Source organism: Mycetomoellerius zeteki, unplaced genomic scaffold (assembly GCF_001594055.1).
Source record: "Mycetomoellerius zeteki isolate Tzet28-1 unplaced genomic scaffold, Tzet1.0 scaffold94, whole genome shotgun sequence".
NCBI lineage: Eukaryota > Metazoa > Arthropoda > Insecta > Hymenoptera > Formicidae > Mycetomoellerius > Mycetomoellerius zeteki.
In genome coordinates, this window is record NW_017257979.1 from 1,061,004 (window position 1) to 1,087,165 (window position 26,162).

Here is a 26,162-nt window from a genome sequence, read left to right on the forward strand (position 1 = left end):
TAATTCTCAGTTATATCACGCAGAATATAGCATAATGAATAGGACAAGTTTAGATTAATTTATCACAATAATATACACACAGATACAGAAAAAATCTAAAACTTAAAATCTATTGTTCTTTCCAAATATAACTGAAAAAAAAAGTTTTAATTTTGCTGGTTTTAATCTTATATACATAATGCTCGTCATATAATCATATACATATAATCATTATAATATTTTTTCTCATACCAAATGCAATTATAAGATTAAAATAAATGACACAAAGCTGCTTTATAGTATTTCATATAATAACTATGATAATTTAATTGTATTTACATAGCTATAGTCTAAAAGTAGAGCATTGCTTATATATATTTAGTTTATTGATTTAGATAAGAATAAAGAAAAACTGTGAATATAAGTGAGCGAGTAAAATAATGTATTATTTAAATGTTAATAAAAAAATAATTTTCCAGTAGACTTATAGTTACGTAAACACTTCATAGAAAAATTATTTTAAAGATTAATTTTTTATGTACCATAATGTAGGGTCAACGTAACGTTAAAAATGCTTTAAGCATTCTTTGATTGGTCAATTCGTAAAATTCTTTCTTTTAATTGGTCAATCAAATGCTTCAAAGCATTTGTAGTGAGACATTGACCGCACCCATAGAATTGCAAAAAATTATCACATATGACAATCATCTAATCCTACACCCTTAATAGTATTCATTCGTAAGATCAGTTCTCATTAACTTCTTTTACAGTTGCAGCTACGTACGTTTTGCAAAAGACGGATGATATTACAAGAAAGCTCTAAACTGAGGCTGTTTTAGCTGAAAATAAAAGCATAAAATAATAATTGAAAGAAACGATAATTGAAAGAGAATGAAATAAATATATTAATAAATAAAATATAGTTCTTGTAATCATCCCCACTGAATAAAGTAATTTCTAAATACTACAACTTTTAATTAGCAGCACCATCTAATGTATTTAATTATGTTATTTTATATGAATAGAGTCACATGTTTGATAAGAATATGTATATATGCAATTAATATATATTGCAATAACGCATATGTATGCGTTAATTATCAATTATAAACTAGTTATAAATGCATCAGTGGTACAGCAATATTATTTGAGTACATGCAACTTATTGCATAGTACAAAAATCGAATAGATGCTGAAATAATTTTTCAAATAATCATAAATTTCATAAATTAGAAACATAAATAAAAATATAATTTGCCTATCATATCTTTATATACCATAATTTTACACATCTAATTATATGTATGGCATTAATAGAACTGATTTTTATAACATATAAAGCATCAGCATATAACAATATAACTGTTAGTCTCTCAGAATAAAGCACATCGTTAAATTGATAGTTAAATTGCATATAATCTAAGAATTAATTAATAGAAGTTTAGTAATTAAAATTACATGCAGTTTATTCTGCACATATCTATGTTAAATACATAATTACTGACAAAGTAAATTTTTATATAGAATATCTACTTCTTAGAAATATATCAATATATATTTTAATACGCAATATTTCATATTGCGATATTTGGCTTAAATGTAATCATTAGCATTTCAATGTTAGATCATAAGCAGAGAAATGTCTGTAACATAAGATTTTTAAATTATATTAAAACAGATACTTGGTTATCACTTCTTATAATACTACATTACAATATCGAGTCATAAATACCTGTTGTAAACTCTTGGATTTTGGCTTACAATAAATCCAGAAGTTTTTAAGCGAAATCTCTATTCGGGAAAATAACAGGGGCTACCAATGACCATACATAAAGACCCAAACACATCCATGAAGAAATAATTTTCACCCACATTGAAGCATTGTTTGCATTTAATGTATCCAAAGTGGAGTTTGGTCTATTAAAGATATCAATATAGTGATGGATATTAAAACAAATATAGCTTAACGTTATAACATTATAGATACGCACTTATACCAGTTAGTGAGTGTCATCATAACATACAAAGTAGCAAGAGCAAACATAAGATGGAAGAAACTCCAGTTATATGCTACTTTTTCTTCTTCATTGTCCCAAACCTTAGCTTCGTTTCCACCTTCTGCATCGGGATTGCGTCCTTCTACTGCAGTATAATCTGGTTACATTTAGGAAAACGAGAAATAACATAAAAGAAAAAGCTACTAAGCTGCAAATAAAAATACTGAATAAGCACTGGCTTTCATAAACGATTTTGACAGCATGCTGTAAGATGCATGTATATAGACGTTCCTACACACGCACGCACGCACGCACGCACGCACGCACGCACGCACGCACATTATATATGTATTAAAATTAAAGAAAAAATTAGAAATTAATTTGCAGCATCTAATACTTAATTTTAACATTATAAAAATTATACTGTAATGTTTGTGATGGTAACAAAAAAGGTAAACACACACTAACTACTAAGCAAAAAATCTAGTTATTTCATACTACATAGTTATAAATATAGAAAATATATTTTCAATTATCTGTATATAAATTAGTCAATAACTTAATTTGTGCAAATATTCAAATATATGAATATATTATTTTAAAGATAGAAATGCAAATAACAAGGTTCATAACTAGACAATAAATTCTACTTGTAAAATAGTGTGCGCCTACCTTCATTGCCGATAAGAGACTGCTCTCCCGCATTCCTAACTATAGAAAGATTGATATTGTTTAATACAAAAAAGTAACAGATACTACTGTAAGTGAATTCAAAAAGAACCTTTCATGAACAGTTAAAATTTCTAAAAGGAAGAAAACCAATTATTAGACTAGCGATTAAGATTGCAATTGGATTCAATTTTGATAAAAAAAAAAAAGAAAATCAGAAGAAAGAAAACCAATATTTAATAAACTTTGCTTTGATTGGTCAAATTTCAATCCATCTCAATCTTAATCTTTAGTTTGATACAGGCAGAACAGCATACTTTCACAAATGTAAAGTTACTAAAATACATACATACAACAAAAAAACATCCAACTAATATTTACCAGCTCCGTTATCCTGAACTAATACATTTTCAGACATTGTAATCTTTGATGATTTGGACGCTGTACGTAAGGAACTGTATAAAACGCAGCTAAACCATATTATTAGTCCAATAATGCTTTCCTTATCAAATGTAACATGTGCATTGACATCATGACCCGAGGCAAAACCAGGGATAAAACCAGGATTACACGCGAGATCTGTAAATTCAAATAATAACAAATCGAGAATAAAATATGGATTGCTAAGAGCTTTTAGCTCAGTAAATCATTGACATCTACCTGGGCTGTTTGACATACCGCTCCATGTTAAGTATACCACGTATAATGTTACCACGGAGGACTGAAGTAGTCCAGATCGTGGTTGATGTTCTTGCACGGTCGGTAAAATTGATACAATACTGGTAATGACGCACAAAATCAAATTAAATGAAATGAAAAACTTATTTAGGGAACACTCACTTTGCTGTAAATACACAAAACAAGCGAGTAATCTTGTGTCTTGAAGCAGATATTTGTCTTAAAGCTAGATAAAGAAACAGTTTTAATCTTACATGCGTATAATATACATAAAGTAGCGCCACTCCAGTAATAGAGACAGCATAATTGAAGACAGATGCACCTAACAGTGCAGCGTACCTAAAAGCATTTCATATATTTGATAATAAAAACACCTGCGTTACACAATTACACATTTATGTTTCCACAAAAATGATCTTTACCATCCTTTTGATTCGGTTTCCTCATAATTTCCTACCCAAGCATCAGCCCAAGAATGGGCAAAATCAACAATTAGAATCAGCTGAATAATTATAAAGAGGAAACCTCCCAACATCCCAAAATACATCCAAGTAGAGCCGAATGATGTTTCCGGGATGAAGAAAGCGCCAATGATTCCACCAATTATCATAAGATACTTGATTGCCCAGAATCTGAGAATTTCACATAAACATCACTAGTCAGTTTTAAAACGCCACACTGTAATATGTGTCAATATAATTTACCCATTTTGTAAAGGTGCCCGTGGATCGCGTGAACTTTTTACCCTGATCATTATTACAGACATTAAGAAAAAGTACAAGGAAAGAATGAAGCATATTCTATAGACGGCTAAATAACCGACTGCAAAGTCACAGTCGAAAGTGGCCTTCGATGGAACATAACCAGAGGAGCTGTTTGCACAGAACGGGACCTGTTTGAAAAATCGCAGTATTAACGGGTTTCTTCTTTATTTCAGATTGACCGCGTTCAGCAGAATATTTATTTTGGGAGTGCTTATTGGATTATACTTTTAGATTTAGAGGAACAGTCTTATCCCGGTAAAGAAAATTTCCAACAGTTGGAAAATAAACATTCTGCTGAATGTGGCCATTGTTTCCGACGTTACCTTTTTAAGAGCGTTTTGGAGACCAGGAGCCAGAGTGATACAGGCTGCGATAGTTCCCAGCAACAAGAGCAGCGCATACATGATGCGAGTGCTTGTGCTGTTCCTGCACGAGGGACATTGAGAGCAGCAGAAGCTGCAAGCTGTGCTTCCGCACAAGCACGCAAGCTATGTGATAAAAGAGAGTAATATAGAGCCCAAATAATTCGTAAATCAATAAAACAAAAATATACAGTAATAAATATTTCACATATAATCCAATCTTATATTTCGACAATGTTAAAATATTTCTATCATGCCATAAGGAGATCTTTAAAAATAGCGCTGGCATACTATGTTTTCTTAATATATATGTATATCAAAATCAATAATAGACATGTATAATCAAATAACAAATATGATGATGTAAATAGGTATTCAATGACTCACTCATGCCTCTGCAAGATTTTTTACACATCGAAAAACATTAAATTAAAATTGGTTCAATTGCGTTAAAAGAAAGAATTAAGTGTAAGATGACTTTGTCCACAGAGACAATAAAACAAACATGACTGGTGACAATCCCAGAGATCAACAATGGAATACAACTGTAATCGCGGCATAATCATAATAAAACACTGCTACGAGTAATTTCAAAGCACATTGCCAGTTTCGGTGAGCGAAGAGGAAAGCGGAAAGGAAAAAGATCTACGTTACTGAAAAGGATGAGTCAGATATGCGATAGTTATCTCCGAGCCATACCTGGGCCGTTGAGCACACGAGACCCATGGCGATTTTCTCCGGGCTATCAAGGACGGGGCAAAACGTCTCGAGAGACGAGACTGGAAGAGATTCGGAAACTGGAGGCGACCGAAATAGACTGAATAGAACGGGTCGCGGAAAACAAGAAACGCCACGGAGAGGCGCAACAACAATAGACGAACTGACACTGCTGCTTGCAGGCAACTTCACGCGATCAGCTGACCGCGACGTCAGAACCAGTCAGAACGTCACAACTCGCCGCCTCGCGGCGCACTTCGCGCGGCCCGACGTCAATTGATTGGTCGAACGCACGGTGGCGGCGGCGAGTCGGCGACTCGTCAGTCAACAATACTACTAGTGCTGGCAGCTGCTGGCAGCACAGTTCGGCATTCGGTCACGGTGTCCCGTAATCGTGCGTGTGTTCGCGCGTTGTCATCACCGCTAAAAAAAAACAAGGAGAGAACACAGAACTGGACGGAATACGCACACACCGATGTTGCAAGTGTAAGCGACTTATTACCTAGAATTACTGCAAACGAAGCTGACACTGCACGTTCGTTGTCTGATTGTCGCACAATGCCTAAACGCATTAATCTTAATAGCGATTGAATTTTCCTGAAACAAAGCTTTACAGCATGCAAGACATAGCTATTGACGTGTACTCGATACCGGGGTGTCGGCCACTCAAAGGCCTGTGAGAGCCGAAGAGCTAACAATAAAGCTTGACCTCAGACGCGAGTGAGAATCTCTGTTATGATAATATTAATAAAATTTATGCAGACGCAATGGTTTTAATTCTGTCTCATATACTCGATTTAATGAGGAGGTATATTCGCATTTATTTGCATTGATTTGTGTTTTTAATACAATACACAACGTTACGTATCATGTTTCTAACTTTGGTCATGAATGCGGATGTAAATTCTACATTGCATTTACCGATATTATTTCAATTATTTTAGAAATTTAATGACCTCATATCTACACAGCCTTTCCTTATAATCTCATTTTTTTCTGACGAAAGTTTCTAAACACATTTTTGTCTGACAATTTCTAAAAAAAAAAAAAGAAAAAAAAGGATGTATTAGTAGCATTAGCCAATAATAGTGTAATTGAAAACAATTTATTCGATAATAGAATTAATAAAAGAAAAAATATTTTATTAAAACAAGAGCATAGCATATTTGTTTCGTTAATACTGTCAGTGAATTAACAAGATTATTTTCAATTAGACTGTTATCGGCTAATGCTGTTAATACATTTTTTCCCGTGTAGAAACTTTTTCTATAATAGTAAATTCGGTTACTCAAACTACACTGGATTAATTCACATTAAAGACTGTTTTATATAAAATATCTAAATGCAATAACATAATTTAATCAACTTTGACAATGAAATAATTAATAATACATGTACAGGGTGTTTCCAAATTAAATGGCAAAACTTCGGGAGCGTGTAGAGGAGTAAAAAACTAAGAAAAAAAGTCCTATAGACATATGCTCCTTTTTGCTTTGTTTCGCATTTTTTTCTTTTTTCGTGATTTCCTGCGAAACAAAGCAAAAAGGAGCATATGTCTATAGGACTTTTTTTCTTAGTTTTTTACTCCTCTACACGCTCCCGAAGTTTTGCCATTTAATTTGGAAACACCCTGTATATTCTGTCAAATAACGTAAAAAACATTATTACGTATTTGTTTAAAATATTTATACAGTTTTACTTTTAACTTTACTATTCCTATTATATTATGTATAGCAGCTTTTAGTATGCATTAATATAAGGCCTATTCTTTATTAAAGAACTTTCTAAACTGGTGCACATGGTACAATAAATTGAAGTGTGAAACAAACTAAATTTGTTTCACTTCAATTTATTTCACGCCGATATATACTAGTTCAGAGAATTTGTCGATAAAGAATAGATTATAGTTTAACATACGTAATCGAATTCGCTATAAGAAAAATTTTGCAATCAATTGTTAGCGCTTTATATTTTTTTGTAAATGATATCTAATAACTGCGAAGGCACATACATGCAATTTCATTTGTATCTGATATGTATGACTTATTGCAACAACACTTAATATTGCAATTTAATATAGTTCTTACATTCTTATTTTTTATTTCAATTTTTTTATCAGTATATAGATTTATGAAAATGTTATATATAGAATTAATTGACAGAAAATAACTTTTTTGAAGTATTATGAAATTTTTCCATTACAAAAATTTTTGCAAGAAAAGTCTATCATCCGTAACAACCTAACAATTTATTATATTAAATATCTCCGCTTTCTTAAGCACCTCTCTTTCGTTCTTGAAATTATATTTCTTTTAAAATGTGCCTGAAAACGAAAGTAAATTTTTTTTCTCATTCCTTTTAGAATTCAATTTCTATCGCCTTTTAATTCTCGGTTACAAGCTTCTATGAATATTTTTAAATATGCATACTAAAATGAACCGTACTGTAATCTGCATATTTCGCCGCACAAGATTGAGCTATGTTTAGATTTTGAATAAACGGCTGTTTCACGAGAAATGAGAGCAGAATGCGGCCAGTTCTACTCCTTCGTATATGGATGATTGATTTTCATAATGGTCACAAGTGCGTGGGTTACACTTTTGTCAACAATTATAAAAGCTCGTAAATGTTATCTTATCGTTATGAATCATTCTTCCCACGACACTTCGCTATGGAAAACACGAGATATGACTTATGTATCATTAAAATGCAACTAAAAAAGAATCTATTTCTCACATTTATCAGCTTTAATAATTTTTACGCACGCGTGTCGCAGTGCGGTTATTTATGCTTGTCATATTGTTTTGAAAATGAGAGTCAGGTTAATTATTTTATGCAACGTCGTACAAGATTGTATCTACGAAGCTCTCGGAATTCTTTCACTGTCAGGATTTATTTATTAATTTTTTGCGATAAAAAAACAATAAAAAATCCATGAAGGAGTTAATAGATATTAATAATCTCGAAAAGATACAACAAATAATATTTCCTATAAATGTAAACATAAAGTGAGATAATAAGAAAAATTTCGCTTTACAATATTTCTTTACAAATATGTTCTTATTATAGCCGTATTTTTAATCTTTTCGGTACAGATTTATAAAAAGTGTTATACATAGAATTAATTGTCAGAAAATAACTTTAAAATAACTTTTTCAAAAACTTGCACAAAAACTATCATCTACAGCAACTTTAAAATTTATTAAATATTTCTGTTCTTTAGATCATATTTCGTTAAAAGTAACATGCATAATATATATATATATATGTATAAAATGCAATAGATTTCAAAAAGCTTGATTTTGAAATTATGCTGCCATAAATCTTGTTTTCGATTATCGCTAAAAATACATGTATATAAATGAAAGCAGAAAAGTTTTTACCCTGCTTCGTTTATTTATTTAAGTATTCTTAGTTTCGTATTACAGTAGAAGTTATCGATGTGTTTCTTATTTTGGTTGCGGGATACATAAATTTATCGTGTTTGATGTATCAAGGTTGCTGCGTTGGTCCAACCATCACAAAATTTTATGTCCTCTCTTGAGCTTAAAGGTCATCGCGAATTACGTTGATATGATCTAATGCGCGCATAGATATTCTAGCGACTACGCAGTCGAGCGTCGAGAATTTCAAAGTAAAATCCATTTGAGCTTGGCACCGATGAGATCTTGACTTCATTACTTTAGTTATGCTAATGGATATTAATGAGAACAAACAAATGCACATAGTTGACGCGTTATGCTATTAGTTCTATTAATAAGCAATTAAATGTAGTTTAATTATTATAATTTAATATATTATTATCTATAGTGTTGCATGAGTAGTTTTTCGAAATTATAGCTTATAAAATTTTGTACTAAGACATCTCAAATTACTTCATAATAAAAATATTTGCACATTTATCATTTGCAGAAAAACCAAGATCTAATAATATCCAATAAGATTTATCATCCAATAAGAAAATAGGAACTAAAGACAATGGAAGGAGAATCGGAAAACAATGCTCCTAATAAAGATTCCAAACCAATTACTTGGCCATACATGAACGTCAGCTCGCTAAGTATATCGTTTCTGACTAAACTGATGGCGGCTGGTATCATCTGGGGATGGGGATACTTCAATTATAGTATAGCCTGGTTGATCGCGCCAATCGCGTTTTCCGTATGGAAAGCAGAACGGAAAAGGGACAACGAATTAAGAACGATTACACAACAAGCTAGTGTGCTGGCTAAAGAAAAGGAATTGATCGTCAGTCGAATGAATGAATTACCTTCATGGGTGTATTTTCCAGACTTTGATAGAGCCGAATGGCTAAACAGAGTATGAGTCTTTTTCATGTTATATCCTAGAAATCATCTTCAAATAAAATATAGATATTAAACTGCTTAACGGTTTCAGAGAAAAGAACCTCAATTGTCATAATTTTATATCCTATACTTTCAGATCTTATATAAGGTATGGCCAAGTATGAATCAGTTTGTCCGTCAACTGTGTAAGCAAAGTATAGAACCGTCGATTGTTGAAAAATTGACTGAATATAAAATCAAAGGCTTTCAATTTGACCGTCTAGTCCTGGGTCGCATTGTGAGTTTATTTCAATTCTTTTTAAAGTCATGCAGTTCTCATTTCTCTCTTTCATATTTCTATTTTAATATAATAATTTTTATACTTTTTCTAAAATCTATAAAATAATCTTTTACAGCCACCAAAAATTTATGGGATCAAAGTATACGATAAAAATACCTCAAGAAATGAGATCATCTTAGATGCAGACATTATGTGTGTACTCTAACCTTTTATAAAATATATTAATATCTTTGAAAATCATTTCAACTATTATTTTTTATAGGTATGCTGGTGACTGTGATATTTCTTTTTTCGTTGGCAACATCAAAGGTGGTATTAAAGATTTTCAAGTAAGTATATTAAAAGCCAATATACAATTATGGAAATTTTCTGCAATTTTTAATAAAAAATTTCAGATACATGGTTTAGTGCGCGTTGTTATGAAACCTATGCTGCCCATGATGCCATTAATCGGAGGTGTACAGATATTCTACTTAAATGTTCCTACTATTAACTTCAATTTAGTAGGAGTGGCTGATGTATTAGATCTACCTGGATTCAAGTAGGAGTTTTTTTATATAAAAATCTTTCACTCTAAAACTGATATAACAAGCAATTAATATTATTAATTGAACATAAAAATACTAAACAAAAGTATAATGTTTTTTTCAGTGAAATTTTAAGGAAGACAATCGTTGAACAAATATCAGCCGTACTTGTATTACCAAATAAAATAATTATACCCTTAAGTGAAGAGATACCTATGGAGTCTCTAAAAATACCTGAACCTGAAGTAAGTTTTGCAGAAATGTTTCATATATTGTATTCTTACTCTTTTTTGTAATTAACATTTTAATTTCTTTTTATTTTAGGGTGTTCTAAGAATTCATGTTGTACAAGCAAAGCATCTGATGAAAAAAGATATTGGAATGCTAGGTAAGGGCAAGTCTGATCCATACGCTGTCATAAATGTTGGTGCCCAGGAATTCAGAACGAAAACAATTGACAATACTCTTAATCCAAAATGGGACTACTGGTGTGAGGTACGTGCAATATTTCATAAATACAAAACAAATTCTTAACAATGTTTAATGCATGTGCTTTATTGTAATCTATCGATATATATATATTTTTTTTAAATGATACAACACAAGGTCTTCCATATATGTGGTAAGAAAAATATTTTAGCAATTTACAAAATAAGCTTTTCTAAGAACTTTCTACAGACAGTCTATAGTTCATCATGTTACATTTAGTTAATGATATAAATGAGATATACCACTCTCTTGCATTTAACTTTCTTATAAAAATATGAATAAGTATATATATATATTTTATATAATATTTATAAATATTAAATACATTGCTGATCTAGCGTTCTCTAAATAATCAACTCTCTGCTTTCTCACATATAATTTACATATACATATAAATTCTAATCAACCGCAAACACTTTTTTTCCGCGATTACATTTCCCATTTCCTATCATTTGTAGTGGTTAATGTTGCCTTTTCCGGACTGCAATTAGAATACATTTTAATCTTTCTGTGTTAATATAATTTAATTCCATAAGTTGGTATGTATGTTGTATGTGATGTGCAATATATTATATGGGATTAGTGTGCTGTGACTTCAGCCATTGCGCAACAGTTGACTGTACTGCTGTGGGACTATGATGACACAAAGGGCGACGAAAGTCTTGGAAGGTATAGTTATATATAACATATGGATTTTTTCTTATTTCATTATTCATTTCAGATTTCATATCATTAAGGACGAATATTCAAAATTAAATTCTATAATATATATCACATATTCTATAATATATATCACAAAATTATTTCTCTTGTTGATCAATGTTTATCGTACAATTTTTATTATAATTTATATATAATTTATACGAAATTATTTATTAAATCCATCGATTTATTTTATTGGTCTATGGGAAAAGCTGCTATGGAAAAGCTTCTGTGGAAAAAAGCTTTTGTCGCATGATGCTGATGTGTGATAATGTTTATGTTGTTAGTCTGAATATTGTTGAGTGATGTATGGGTGCATGTGAGGGGTTTTTTCACATTATATTATTAATTTTCTTTACTAACACTGTATTGGACACAATCATAAAAAATAAAATCGCCATGTTGTGAAATAAATATTGCACACAATCATTGTTCAGATTAAATTCTGTACATATCATGTTTGTGAGATTCATAATACATATACTTGGCACACATTTGGTATTCACATAGTACAGCAATGTAAAGCACAAAAAGAAAAGTAATAAACAATACAATAAACGATATACATTGCCATAAGAAAACCTGTCACTTTTGTGTTTGTTATACAATGTAATATTGACACACAGGCTATGATCAGTTCATGCAATATGCAAGAAGCTGTGGTATCTCTTTGGGATTGGGATCCTAATGTCCCAGGGGTACAATATGATGATTTCCTTGGCAGGTAGTATTATTATGACTTGAGTGAGGCAATGTTTGCGTATGCATCATTAACAAAAATGTATAGATAGATTTGTATGTTATATTTTAAGCATGTGTCGTTCAGCCACGTGATATTTGTCTTTGTGGTATTATATATGTCATCTATGTAAATAGTAAAATAATCTTTTTTATCTATTACTATTTTAAAAGATTTATTTCACTAATGCTACAGATATTATAGCTTGTTAAACGCGCGTTGCATGAAAATTTTCTATTTTATATATTTAATTTTTTTTTAATTCTTTTAAAATAAAATACATATTTTTTTACAACTTCTCAGAGCTGTATTACTTTTTAATTTTCTTTAAAATTTTTTTCTATATTCCTAAATTTTTTAGTGTATCTATTAATATATATATATATATATATAGACTGTGTAAATTTCATTTGTTGTTAAATAATCATAATTAAATGAAACAATTTGCTATTGTTTGACGTTTTTTTGTAACAAGAAATATCATTAACAGTTAATAATTTTTTGTTAGATAATTAATCAGAGTGATTAGGTGACTTTTTGTTTAATAAGAAAGGCAACTAAAATAGACTATGTGGTGACAGTTTATAGTGGAAGAGGGCTTGGGAGCTTACAACACGATGGTTGCCCAGCTCTTTGACAAAGACAACGCTGGTCAAGATGATCCACTTGGCAGGTATTCCTGAATGTAGCAAATACACCAATCTCAGACCAGATTAATAATGCATTTTAAGAGATTTGTAATAGAGAATGTAAATTATGCGAATACTCTGCCATTGACTATTAGATTATGCTTGAAAGACTGCATTTTTCTTATTATATGAGTTACCTCTGAAACACTGCGGCGCATTTAAAAGTATTTCAAACGTAAGCATTGATCACATATCTGTGATGTGCATGTTTACTCAAAGCATACAAAAATATAGTATATGAAAAATATTATAGAATAATCGTGCCAATTGCAATTCGGAATTAAAAATAATTCTGAATTCATGTCACCACATTACTCTCGTTACGTATTAAGCAAATATTGAGAAGTCTATTTTATTTACGCAATAAAATAATGCTATGGAATGTTGCATGCAGTTTTATAAACGTATATAATATGCAATAATATTTTTTTATCGTTATTCGACAAAATAAGTACAGTAGAAATAATATGCTGCATGAAAGCTTCCTAAATGCAAATTGTATCACAGATTTTGCATTCAAATCATGGAGGTGTTTCTTTTATAAATTTAATAGTCATGCTACTATCATCACATCATTGCCAAAAAGCACACATTTAAACTTCACTGAAGTAATTATTTATTCTTGAAAATTTAATGAACATTTGTTATGTGTAATTTAAGAGTTTTGAAAACATCCATTTCTATTTTGTATTGCAACAGAGCCACTATCGAAGTTAATCAAGTAAAGAAAAAGGGTATGATTGATACGGTGAGTATGGAATGTATACTATATAGAAAGAATCGGGACAAACCTATGGTACAATCGGACAGGAAAGTAAATTTCTTGCACAAAAATTAGTCGGAAGCGCAGAATAAATTTTTTTGTTCAAGGCTTTATTGTTGAGCAATTTCTATCTTAATCAAATAAAATTTAACTATTTGTCTCATTTTCTTATTGCCACTCATGATGTAAATTCTGAAATCGTGTGAATGTTATATAAATATGATAACGTTTACAGTGACTTTCCACAAACCGTATTTTCATTAAATGTACGTATATTTCCGTTATTTTTAATTTTTTGCATATTTCGTGATTCGATTTTTCCGGAAACAAAGCCTCAAACAAAAAAGTTTATTCTGCACTTTCGGTTTATTTATTTTTGTACAAGGAATCATCCTCTGTCCAGTTGTACTAGGTTTGTCTCCCCATCTTGTAAAATCTTATTACTATTAATTGATCTATTTTGTAGTGGGTCTCTTTGGAGCAAGCCACGCACGGCATGGTTCATTTGCGATTAACGTGGCTACAATTTTCAAAAGACCCTGCCGATTTAAGAGCTGTAAGCATAGCAAAAAAAACGTTCGTATTCATACACTTGAATATACAATCTTTAATTGACAACTTTTGAGCAGGCTTTAGTGGAAACTCAGGAACTTAGAGTCACATCGATGAGTACAGCCCTTCTCACACTTTATATCGATTCTGCTAAAAATTTACCAGTACGTACATCGTGATACGTAATGAAGAAAAGAGTTATCTAATAAAATTTCTAACGACATTATACTCGTATCTAATAAAATTTCTAACGACATTATACTCGTAGTGTATTCGAGGAAATAAACAACCCGACGTTTACTTAGAAGCAAGTGTCGGTGGAAAAACAGAAAGAACAGCCACTATACCACGTTCTTGCGATCCTGTATGGGAACGAGGATTCACTTTTCTAGTTAGCAACCCTGAAACTGGAATTTTACACATAAAGGTTTTCTGCAAATTTTCTCTTTCAAATAATATGAGAGATAAGATTTATCGTTGTTTAACAAATAATCTCACGTTTTCTTTTTAGATTATAGACGAGAAAACTGCCATGACAGTTGGGGAAATGAGCTATAATCTTTCCCTCCTTTTAGAGAAGAGTGATCTTAAAGTGATGCAACAGCCGTATGATTTGCAAAAAGCCGAAGTGGACAGCAAGCTTGTACTATCAATGACATTAAACGTAACAGGAAATTTTATATACGCACAATTTAACAGAAATAGATATGCCAGTGGGTAAAATAATCTGATTTTACAGATCTTGAAATATGAGCAGCCTGAACCTACTTCCGAGGAAGACGAAGATGATCATGACATCAATGAATTGAATAGACGAATCGAACGTCAGGAATCTACCACTAGTAATGTATTCTCTTCTAGTGGTAAGTGGAATTGTGTCAAATGTCACGTTTTTCAATCGAGCAAAGTATTTAAAAAATGCTTTTCCAAAAATGATTGGTAACGGAATATCATACATGAAAAAAAATGATGTTGTATTAACAGTATTAACTGACAGCAGTCTAATTGAAAATAATTTTGTTAATTTAATGCCGGTAATAATGAAATTATGTCATGCTCTTGTTTTAATAAAATTATATTTGTTTCATTAATACTGTCATTGAATAAATAAGCTTAAGTATTTTTAATTAAATTACTGTTGGCTAATGCTGCTAATATATCATTTTTTTCGTGTACAAAAATTGAGATATACTACTTTCTTATAGTACCACCGAGCCCTCTTAAAAAACAGCCTTCGAAAGAATCGGTCAACAGTCAAACTCGTAGCACTGGATCCGCCGCGGCACTTTTGCCTGAGGAACCAACAGCGGTGGAAGAAGAATTAATACTCAGCACCAGCGCTCCGTCCTCTTTTACCGGAAGCCCTCAGCTTATCCATAGAAACCCGAGTATCACGTCTTCTTCGGGCGAATCGAAATTAGGAAGAATACAATTGACTATACGATACAGCACGCAGAGACAGAAACTCAGTATTTTTGTACACAAAATTGCGTAAGTTAATATCAATTAACCATACATCTCATATTCATTATAATTGGCTTGATGTTGATGTCATCTACTATATACATATGTTATATTGCAGTAATCTGCCGCTTCCCCAAAATGATCCGCACAATATACCGGATCCGTATGTAAAACTATATCTTTTGCCGGACAAACATAAGGAAACGAAGCGTAAAACTGCTGTGATCAAGGATAACTGTAATCCCCAGTTCGACGAGCAATTCGAATATGTAGTCTCGCAGGGAGACTTAAACACACGCGTATTAGAAGTGTCTGTATGCACACAAAAGGGTTGGCTCTCTACCGGAAGCAACGTGATGGGACAGGTTCACTTGAAATTGAGCGAAATCAACATTTCGAAGACGGTCACCAGCTGGTACGACTTACAACCGGAAATCAAAGACTAGAAAAAAAGGAAAAGTAAGTGGGGATTCGAGCGTTTGTGCGTCTGTTTGACGAAACAACCGCTTAAATTTCCACTTAATAATTTTTACAAACGATGAAAGTCTCAAATGTTATAATTACCTCTATATTCCGTTGACCATTATTGTTAAATTGATAATTTATTAAGGTAAGTTAATACGTGGTGCTATGCGAGATGCAAGACGTCTTGCGAGAAACGATAAAAGATATTATTTAAAGAGATTCGTACTTACGCCTAATGGCATAAAATGATCTGATATATAATTTTGCCGCAACCATAAAGCAGGGGCGGATTAGCTTGGTAGCTGATTTAGTAATTTCAAATTTCTGATATATATTCTATAAAATATTTTAATATATGCGTACGTAATATTTTATACATGCGCGAAAAGATCAGATTTCAACAAAGGTTTCATGTGTCATTGTTATCTTGTTTTTCAAAATGTGCCTAAAATAGTTAAACGCTGGCCGTTTAATTGAAGAATTCATTTGGTATGCATTGCATATTACATTCGTAAATCTCAGTAATGAATGAGATAACTTACGAGAAAACAAGCAATTATTAATTAAATATTGCGCGTAAAGGAATTGAAAATTTCTCGTTCCAATACTGATCCGCACCTGACATAATATATTTTGTATTTTATGTTTGTATGATGATTAAGTTGCGGCACAAAATGCACAACTATGTGTGCAGATATTATTACTGAATGATCTGAATAATATAACATATATATATATGTATGACACGTGATTAATTTATATGCTTATGAAAATTAGTTACGTAAGTTAATGTTTTTCGATATTATGTTCCATGTTTTTTTCTTTACTATGTTCCAGTACTGTTTGGTTACTAATAAAATTAAATAATGCATTTACCAATAGCATTAGCAATTAAATGAATAATTATACTAATATTTAAATAATTCATATTTTATAAGATACACATTGGTATACATCAGTATAATTTTAATATGGCACTCTTGAAAATCAAATTGTTATATACGCGCTTTATATTTGTATTGGAGATTTTGCTACATTATACAGTCATGACCATAAATATAAAGTATCTCCACAAATTGTCATAAACATTTTATATTTAACAAAAACAGTTTTATTAAGAAACAAAATTTATTTTTATAACAATTTTGTTAGTTTCCCTTTGACTTTTATTACTGCCTTTTCCAAGAAAATGCAATAAATTTGTGAAGATGCTTTATATTTATATTCAAGGCTGTACATGCATATATATACACATAAATACATCTATGTATCTATATTTTGTGACGGACGACTTCGTCAATAGTGTCACAAATTGTTGAGAACAATAAATATTATGTGCATTGTCAACGTTCGTTACTTTGTAACTATAATAATATAACAATTAAATTCCGATTTGTATTATATAGCTAATTTTTAAAACAATACTTCTACATCTGTTACCATAACATTTATTGAAAATATTAGTTTGGAGTTATATGAATTAATTTGTTACAATTGAAATCTCTACGTCGGTAATTAGATAAGAAGCCACTATTTCTTCTGCAAAAATAGTCGTGCATCCTTCCCCGCGTATTATCGTATAGATCCAACGATCACCAAGGAAACCCAATGATATAACGTGAATATGGTATTCGTTTCTTATCAGTAACATTCTCACAGTACGAAGTTTTTATATCAATCGTGTATCCTATTTGCGCCATTTGTAACGAATTTATAATTCAAGCAATAATTTGACTGTGAATTGATAGAATTTTTATCAGTATGCAACGGGCATCGATGTTACCTTGTCTCCCAGGATTTAGCGTCGACAAAAACGTGAGTAATTTTATATTTATAATTATGACGCACGGTATCGGCAAGATTTCACGTTATTACTAACACTATTATATACGTTAAAAAGCATGTAATAAAATATAGCTTACGTCAATGTAAAATATAAGCGCAATATGAAATATTAGTGCACACAAAAAGAGAAAGATTTACATCGTAAATGTGTCTGGCAGCTTGATAGAACAAGATTTCACAAAAGCCAACACTTCGACAAGATACACGATGGAGTTTATTATTTATCTGAGAAAGCGGATACGAAAGCATATAGCCGTTATTCGTCCATTTATCCCCGAGGGGAGGAACCAGAAATGCCGTCGTGGCTTGCATATGATGGCCAAGTATGATTGACAGTAAATGAGCTTGAAGCTCATGAAATTTTATATACTTTTTAAGGACTTCCTTTAATATTTTATATAGTAATTATAGTAAAACGTTGTATGGATGAATAAAATAAAATTCTATACAGTACTTTTTAAGAAATTTCTTTAACATAATATTCTAGATAATAATTGTAAACGCGTATGGATAAATAAAATAAAAAAAATTTTTTCTCAAACTATAAATTGACTATAATTAATATTAATTAATGCTAATTATTTTAATTGCACTTTTTAGAGACTTATGTTCAAAGCGTTTTTCCAAGAGACTGTACAAGAGAAGTGGAAAACGGCTTTCCACATTCGCGTGGTGAACATTAGCTTTTTCCTAGAGGATGGAACGATGAAAATCGTAGAGCCGTCTGTGGACAATAGTGGTCTTGAGCAAGGTTCAACGGTGCATTTCATTTTTACTTAGCGTAATTCATTTCACTTAGCAGCAGGACATTTTATTTTTACATCTCATTACGCTTTTATCTTAGAAGAAAATTCGAAGTAGGCATTTTTAATTATTATCAATGTAAAGTGATATGTACTGCAATAGTAAATTAATTTTCAATATGAAGGTGTCTTGGTCAGACGCCAAAGGATACCGATTCCCGATCCAGTGAAGTACAGATATTACGATATACTCGATTTAAATGTCGGCAAGGAACCCGAGATATATGGGCGAGTGTACAAATTTGTAGATTGTGACAAATTCACGAGGCAATTCCTTAATCACATGGGAATACCAGTGCCCGATCCGATTGATATACCGAAGGATCCATATAATGAAATTCGAAAAGCTGTAAGTACAAAATAACGCAAATAAAACGTACGTCAACGAAATCACGTCTAATAACGTTTTCATGCCAAACACTTAATGTTTGATTATACAAAATTTATATTATGACATAATATCGCAGGAAGTGTTTCCAAAAAAGCCTAATCGCATGGTGGATACTCTCGGAAATTTTTTAAAGTATGATAAGCAGGTGCTCCGATTTTATGGATACTGGGATGATACCGAGAATCCTCACGGTATTATCCATGATCTCGAACTGCATTATTATCTCTCTGATAATACAATGGAGATCAAGGAGAATGTACCACCGAACGCCGGTCGAGATTCTGGTCTAATGTTCGTTAAAAGGATGAAGATACCGAAGGTATGATATTTATATTTATTTCTACCAATGTAGATTAACGTTAATCTCGATTTAATTTACTTTTTATCTTCTTCTGATTCTTAGAAGTAGAATTTATTACTTACTTTTTATCCCTTTCTCGGTCTAAGAATTAAAAAACGGTAAAGAGAATAATAAATATCAAACTAAAATTAATCTATATTGATAGAAATAGATGTTAGACAAAGATGATTTTTTCACAGTTTTCATCGAAGATCATTAATTCGCTACGTTAAATTTTGCTGTTATGTTAAATAATATATTATAAAATTACATCATTATTCCAATAATTATCTAATTTTCTACATATATTTCAAAATTGTCTTTCCAGTTTTATAGTGGCTTGCAACCAATTGGCGCGGAAAATCGTTTCACGGTTCTGAATGTATTAGGTGAGAATGCAAGGCAAAGCTATTATATGGTGGATTCTCTGGACACCGGCAAGATCTCTACCGATTATTACAAAGACAATGAATTGGGCATCGGTGCGGAGATTAACGTTTTTGGGAGAAGAGTTATCATTACAAACATGGATGCTTTTACCAAAGAATATTATCGGTAAAATAATGCAGAATTTTTTTGTATTCTTATCACTGCTTGATCTACATATTTCTCTAATAATCTTTAGTAAGAAATATGGCTTGGATGACTTCACCCCTCTGACAAGACCCCGAAAAGCTGACGAAATATACGAGAAAATCGAGAGGTATATACCACCCTACAATGGTTTCGGATCTTACGAGGATTCCCTCGGAAACTGTTTTACGGTAATGCCGAAACCGCCCAAGTCAGACTTCATCAAGTTTCTATATCACGATAAGTGAGTCGCGAGCATTAAGCTTTAAAACTAACTTCTTTCCTGTTTGATTCTATTCTTTGTTGTTGTTTCAGGCAGGGCTTTAATAGCCACGTCTTAAGATTCCGAGCGAAAATGATATCAAAAATCCCAGAACATGAAGAAAGACAATTCATTATAAGAGTATTCCTCATGGACGATACAATATCTATTTTCGAATTGGCGAAACGAAACTCAGGTATATCCATAATATTCAAGAAATTTAAAAAAATTACTTTGATAAAAGATTTATTCCAATCAAATATATCGTAACATTAAAAAATGTGATTTGCTGATTTTTTATAAGTAATTAGAATATTAATTATAGGCTGTTATAATAATAGTAATAAATGTACCGCATAAATATTGCATATATTAAATAAATTGAAATATATATTAAATAAATTGAAGAAATAGAAACAAAATATTAGAATAACTTAATAAATATTAAAATGTAGCAAAATTAAATCAGGCTTTCAGAGATCCTTATTCCGAAAACGGATGCCAATAATGTTACCTGGTCAAGATATTTTCACGAGCAAGAAACCGGAATACTACAAATCACACGATTTTTATATAGGAGCACGCTTAAACCTGTACGACTTTCATTTCGAAATTACGTCTGCAGATGTTTATGTTCTCCGTTATATGGAGTTACACTGCGACAAGGTACGTTTCTACATTTCATCTGACAAACAAATTATAGCCATTTCATAAAAAAGTTCTGTTGCAATAAAATTACAATTTTCTAAGCTTGACTTGTTTACGTATGCGATACTTAGAAAGGAATAAACTTTCTTCGCAGTTTCTCAAAGCGAACAAGAAATTGATAATGGAGAAACTTCGAGAGAATTTACAGCCCGTTTACAAAGAGTTCATTCAACTATACGCCCCGCCTAAAGACATCAAAGACGATACTCGAAGTTTAGAATACGATAAGCTCAAGTGGGTGTGAAATATTTATATCTTTCCTTCCGCGTGATCTTCGTGTTTATTATGATTAAAATTACATTTGCAGGGAGGCTTTACGCCGTTATATGGGGGACAAGATAACGGAACACGAAATGATTACAATTGCTCGACATTATTCGTCTCACGAGAAGATAGAACACCGATCGAGAGAGTATGTGAGGTATGTGAATCTCTTAATCTGAAACCATGTGTCTACAATGCTCAAAATCGCTGCAATAGAGAAAAAAATTAACAAATCATAATTTGATTTAATTGAATATTTCGGCCAATTAATCAATGTGATTAGCAATTCTTCCAGCGTCCAAGATCTTAAAGTAATTTCTAGCATTGTGAAGAAAAAAGATTATTATTATTATTATTACCGTAGATCAGTGGAAAAGATGTAAGAATATTTATGCATATTAATAATTTAATTATGAGAATCCCTTATATAAATCCTTCACGTTTTATTATCTACTGCCTATTATTCAGAGAAATGATAAGTCTTGACTTATGTTTTCTATAAAATTTCTTTGAGCTAAAACTTTAGAAAATATAAGACTTGTTATTTCTCTGAATTGTAAACAGTAGATAATAAAACGCGAAATTCTTATAATTAAATTTTTTATTTCCATTGATAATCCTTATATATTTTGCATTGTTAGAACATTAACTTCTATATAAATAATTAAAAATTAGGAAGAAGCACGATTGAGAAAGTTAATAATCAACAGTTAATGTAACAATAATTGATAAAGGGAATTGATTCTTATTATTAGATGTCTGCTACACATGGAATTACACCGATTTCTGTGGCACGATCTTGATCGCTTGGAGGAGGATCTACATCATTGGGACGAAAATAGAACTGGATTTCTACCTCGGGAATCTCTGTACACGATTCTGCGCGGTTGCAGGATTCCCGTCGACGTGGAATTGTTGAACTCCATGCTGGATCAGTAAGTTCGGACAAAATTTACGACTTAATCGATCAAAGGCATTTCACTTGATATCGATTTTAACTCATTATGATTCCTGTAAGCTTGCGCAAAGCTGAAGACGGTACAATTGACTACAACGACCTGTTGCGGTTTATGAACGTGAAAATCGATCCCCTGCCACCTATTGCACCAGTGAACGTGAAAGTATGTTGATTCATTGTTATGTTTCTACGTGGAAAAAGAAACAATGTTGCATTAGTAGCATTAGTCTAATTGAGATAATAATATTATTAATTTAATAACAGTATTTTAATAAAACAAATAATATTTTATTAAAACCAGAATATGATGTATTCGTTTTATTAATAATAAATCAACAGAATTATTTTCAATTAGACTCATATTGTTAATTCATTATTTTTTCCATGTATTATTTTACTTTATTGTTTACGATATATTATATTTTTATTATATATTTTAATATGTATTTATATTGAAAATAATCTTGTTCTCTGATATTTTATTAAATTTTGAAATATTTTTGAAGATTGTATTTGATTGCTAGTTAAGTTTTACTTTATTTTTTAATGGAAAAACTTAGGAAAAAAAGAAAAAAAGATTTAAATATAAGAGAGAGGGAAATAGAGATTTGCTGAGGCATAATTATTCGTTATTTGCAGACGGCACTTTGGTGGGCATCGGAGAGAGAGCCGGACTGCGGTGGAGGGATAAATTGGTGCGAGTTTATTAAGGATTTAGACATAAAGACGGAAGAGAACGTGATAGAGAATAACAACAATGCGGAAACGAAACTCGCGTTGACACACTGAGCATTCTCGCGATCAAAATTGTTGCGCGAAAATATTTTCCAATCCCGACAACAGTAACAATACAGCAATCTCTTTTATAATGCATATGTATTCCTATATTATTAGTATTTCTACTAGTATTCATAATTCAATTTTGCTATCGATATCAGACGATATAAAGACGCAATAAAAATTTCTGCGCTCGTAAATTAGTGGAGTGCCGCAAAATTTCGAAATGGCGGCTGTCGCCATTTCTAAAGTTTATATATTTCAATGTAATTGTAAAAAACGTACAACTGCGCACTGCAACTAATAACTAAGTGCGTTATACACGTACCTGGTCATGAGGATATCTGTCACAATCTCGATGAAGTTTCTCGGCAAGAGAACGATGTGGACCAAACAGGCTGTATGACGTGGTGCGAAATGATTTTCGGAACGGGAGGTTCGGAACTTCGAGGAACTCGGATCATGGAAGCTCAGAGCAACGACGGATCGTCAACCTCGTGGTCGGTAACGTCTGCGTCACGATGTGTACCGCAGAACACACTTTTCGACGATCCGTCAAGGTGAAAGCCGTCCCTTGACCGCGAAAAACGCGAAGCGATTCTAAACCCGCGCAACCGACACGACGCGTCTCTCGGCAACTGATCGCGATTTCAAAATTTCGAAATTGCGCGATCGCGTCTGCTCGTTCAAACTGCACTTCGCGCACTCGGCACGCGAACAGACCTTAAGGCCGGAATCAGACTAGGCATTAAAGATTGAGATTGAAGATTGAAAGATTGAAATTTGACCAATCAAAACAATAGGAACTAAAATTCCTTTGTCCTCATTGGTCAAATTTCAATCTTTAATCACTAATCTCAATTTTCAATGGGTAGTCTGATTCCGGCCTAAGGGCGCGTTCACACCTTGACGGAAAAGCAGAGAGCGCAAAAGCAGCAGCCAATCAGAACTCGCGATGATAATCGACAATTTCGGCTTTTTGTACTACTTGCTACCAGCGCGAGTTGTGATTGGCCACTGCTTTTCCGCTTTCTGTTTTTCCGTCAAGATGTGAACGAACCTTAAACTGGCGGTACACGATGCTTGTTTTCTTGCTGGATTGCTAGCTAGGATAAATTCTTGCTTCCGTATCGGCTACGATGCTGACACTGACAGTACCGCAGCTAATACGGTGGCAAGATTCTAATCCAGCTAGGAATCCAGCAGGAAAACAAGCATCGTGTGCCGCAGGCTTTATGCTGGATTCACACTGCATCCGATTTTCGTCGTACGACGAAAATCGGTGCAGTGTGAATCCAGCATTATGTAGGATTCACATTGCGTGCGACGTCCGATATCCAACAGGAGAGCTTGTTTTCTAGATATTACAGCTAACAATATTTTGTCGTACGATGATACTTGTATGAAAATATATTCAAGATTTAATTTTTTCGTTCGATGACGTACATACGACGGACACATCGCAATATATAACTTACAAAGTATATGCAGATAAAAATGTCGCTAACTAGAACCGAATTCTCCTATTGATATCGTCGTACGTCGGATGCTGTACGCAGTGTGAATCCTACATTACGATATCTACGGCCAGGATCAAAACGAACCCTCGGATGTTCAATATCCAATAGGATTCGTTCCCTGAAAAATCCCCAGAAAGTTTTTCTATTGGACAAAACAGATGACGTTTTTGATGAGTTTCTGAACACTATTTTCTGAAATCTGCTTCTACCGCCATTCGCCATTTCGAATTTCGGAATTGCGATCAATCGTGAGTATTGTGTGCCTAATTGTATATCTAATTATTGTGTGCCTTCCAACAAGCGACACAAATGACACGGTGTGACACAATGGATCATTACATCCTTATTGTTTGCCAATGTTAAACAAAGATGACATGATCACTGTGTCGCACTGTGTTGCTTGTTGGAAGGCACCCAACATTACGCAAATCGGTTACCCAACAGATTAGGCCTGTTCTTTTTGGCTGAATTTTTGCACCAGTTCATCTTTCTTCCTCTTCTTTCCTCCTGAAGAGAAAAGCAAGAAAGTTTGGCCTATTGGATCAACGTGCGCAATATATATCACAAGGAAAGGAAGACGTAGCCGGAAACAGGTAACATTTGTAGTATTTACGCAGATTGTACTTATTGATGTCTACACATTGAAACATTGTTTTATTTATTACAATGCAACATTTCCCATTTAGAAAAATTTAATACTGTAAGTATATAATCCTTCGCCGATAACATGGAATTTTAATTCTTTTGTAAGCAAAAAGTGTTTTCAAAAAACAACAATTTTGTTTATTTCAGATTACACATATATATAATGTATAAGTTTTATTTATATATATTTAAATCTGAAAAGATTTTAGTATATTTGTCAAAGATTTAATAATAGCCAAGTAGCACAATTCATTGATGGCGAGACATTAAATATTAACATGGGAATATATTAGACAATATTACGCCAATAAATTTTGCTACTAGGACGATCTTTACCATCATTATAGAAGTCGAATTGTATTTCACTTTTTACTTTTTACATTTAAATTTATCTGCTAGAATTTACAATCCAAATATATATCTATGATAACTTTAAAGATCTTAAGCCGATCAAAGATTGAATTATACATATAATTAATGATAAATTATTTTGAATATTAAAAGTTCTATTATTGTTAGTAATATACTTTTAATCGAAATATATAATTTGTTAAAAAATATACAATTAATCATTAATCAATTAAATATTTACAGTATTAATAAATTTCTCTAAGGGTCTGTCGCACTGCAGCAATCAGGTCGCAAACGAACATCTCATTATTACTTGAGTTTCCACGAATTAACAGATAAATATTTAGTTTTAATAAACATATGAAATGATCCGTATAATTTGACACTTATACATTTATGTGATCCTCGTAAAGAATCATTGCGTTTTATAAATTGGCAGTATAATTTCATTATTTCATAAGAAACGATACTTATCGGTACTACTCATAAAATAGTTCTACATTAAATGTATTAGGTATATTAATTAACTATAAATTGGAGTAAGAGCATAAATCTTTCGTTTATAGCAGGAAAGAACATTTT

The 26,162-nt window shown here is 32.0% G+C and overlaps 3 protein-coding genes across 10 annotated transcripts; 2 read left to right on the forward strand and 1 right to left on the reverse strand.

Moving 5' to 3' along the window:
* Positions 1-463: 463 nt before the first annotated feature.
* TMS1 (serine incorporator TMS1) lies at positions 464-5,385 on the reverse strand. 5 transcript variants are annotated; one of them, XM_018460468.1, is made up of 11 exons: positions 5,149-5,385; positions 4,411-4,575; positions 4,028-4,215; positions 3,746-3,955; positions 3,578-3,662; positions 3,306-3,489; positions 3,027-3,224; positions 2,649-2,687; positions 1,971-2,133; positions 1,712-1,896; positions 464-818 (listed from the first exon to the last, which is right to left on the reverse strand). In XM_018460468.1, the coding sequence occupies exons 1-10, from the start codon at positions 5,173-5,175 to the stop codon at positions 1,758-1,760; spliced, it is 1,398 nt and encodes a 465-aa protein (XP_018315970.1). In that variant the 5' UTR covers positions 5,176-5,385; the 3' UTR covers positions 464-818; positions 1,712-1,757. The 5 variants fall into 5 exon arrangements, with proteins under 5 accessions (XP_018315970.1, XP_018315972.1, XP_018315973.1 ...); XM_018460470.1 differs by having other exon boundaries at positions 1,971-2,121; positions 5,149-5,384; XM_018460469.1 differs by lacking the exon at positions 464-818 and adding an exon at positions 1,561-1,622.
* Positions 5,386-5,501: 116 nt separating this feature from the next.
* Esyt2 (extended synaptotagmin-like protein 2) lies at positions 5,502-16,333 on the forward strand. Of its 4 annotated transcripts, none has more exons than XM_018460464.1 (17): positions 5,502-5,652; positions 9,079-9,486; positions 9,610-9,750; positions 9,869-9,945; positions 10,016-10,082; positions 10,149-10,294; positions 10,405-10,525; positions 10,605-10,775; positions 12,098-12,195; positions 13,599-13,647; positions 14,129-14,218; positions 14,292-14,378; positions 14,483-14,641; positions 14,726-14,878; positions 14,954-15,077; positions 15,420-15,705; positions 15,797-16,333. In XM_018460464.1, the coding sequence occupies exons 2-17, from the start codon at positions 9,145-9,147 to the stop codon at positions 16,122-16,124; spliced, it is 2,439 nt and encodes an 812-aa protein (XP_018315966.1). In that variant the 5' UTR covers positions 5,502-5,652; positions 9,079-9,144; the 3' UTR covers positions 16,125-16,333. The 4 variants fall into 4 exon arrangements, with proteins under 4 accessions (XP_018315966.1, XP_018315967.1, XP_018315968.1 ...); XM_018460465.1 differs by lacking the exon at positions 12,098-12,195 and adding an exon at positions 12,792-12,883 and having other exon boundaries at positions 9,080-9,486; XM_018460466.1 differs by lacking the exon at positions 12,098-12,195 and adding an exon at positions 11,353-11,438 and having other exon boundaries at positions 5,503-5,652; positions 9,080-9,486.
* A 1,205-nt stretch (positions 16,334-17,538) lies between these two features.
* LOC108730593 (EF-hand domain-containing family member C2) lies at positions 17,539-23,235 on the forward strand. Its single transcript, XM_018460369.1, has 14 exons — positions 17,539-17,958; positions 18,147-18,311; positions 18,589-18,739; positions 18,917-19,140; positions 19,259-19,501; positions 19,851-20,077; positions 20,148-20,339; positions 20,411-20,553; positions 20,827-21,023; positions 21,160-21,299; positions 21,373-21,486; positions 22,085-22,264; positions 22,348-22,450; positions 22,927-23,235. Exons 1-14 carry the CDS (start codon positions 17,905-17,907, stop codon positions 23,074-23,076), a joined length of 2,283 nt encoding a protein of 760 aa, XP_018315871.1. The 5' UTR covers positions 17,539-17,904; the 3' UTR covers positions 23,077-23,235.
* The last annotated feature ends 2,927 nt before the right edge of the window (positions 23,236-26,162 follow it).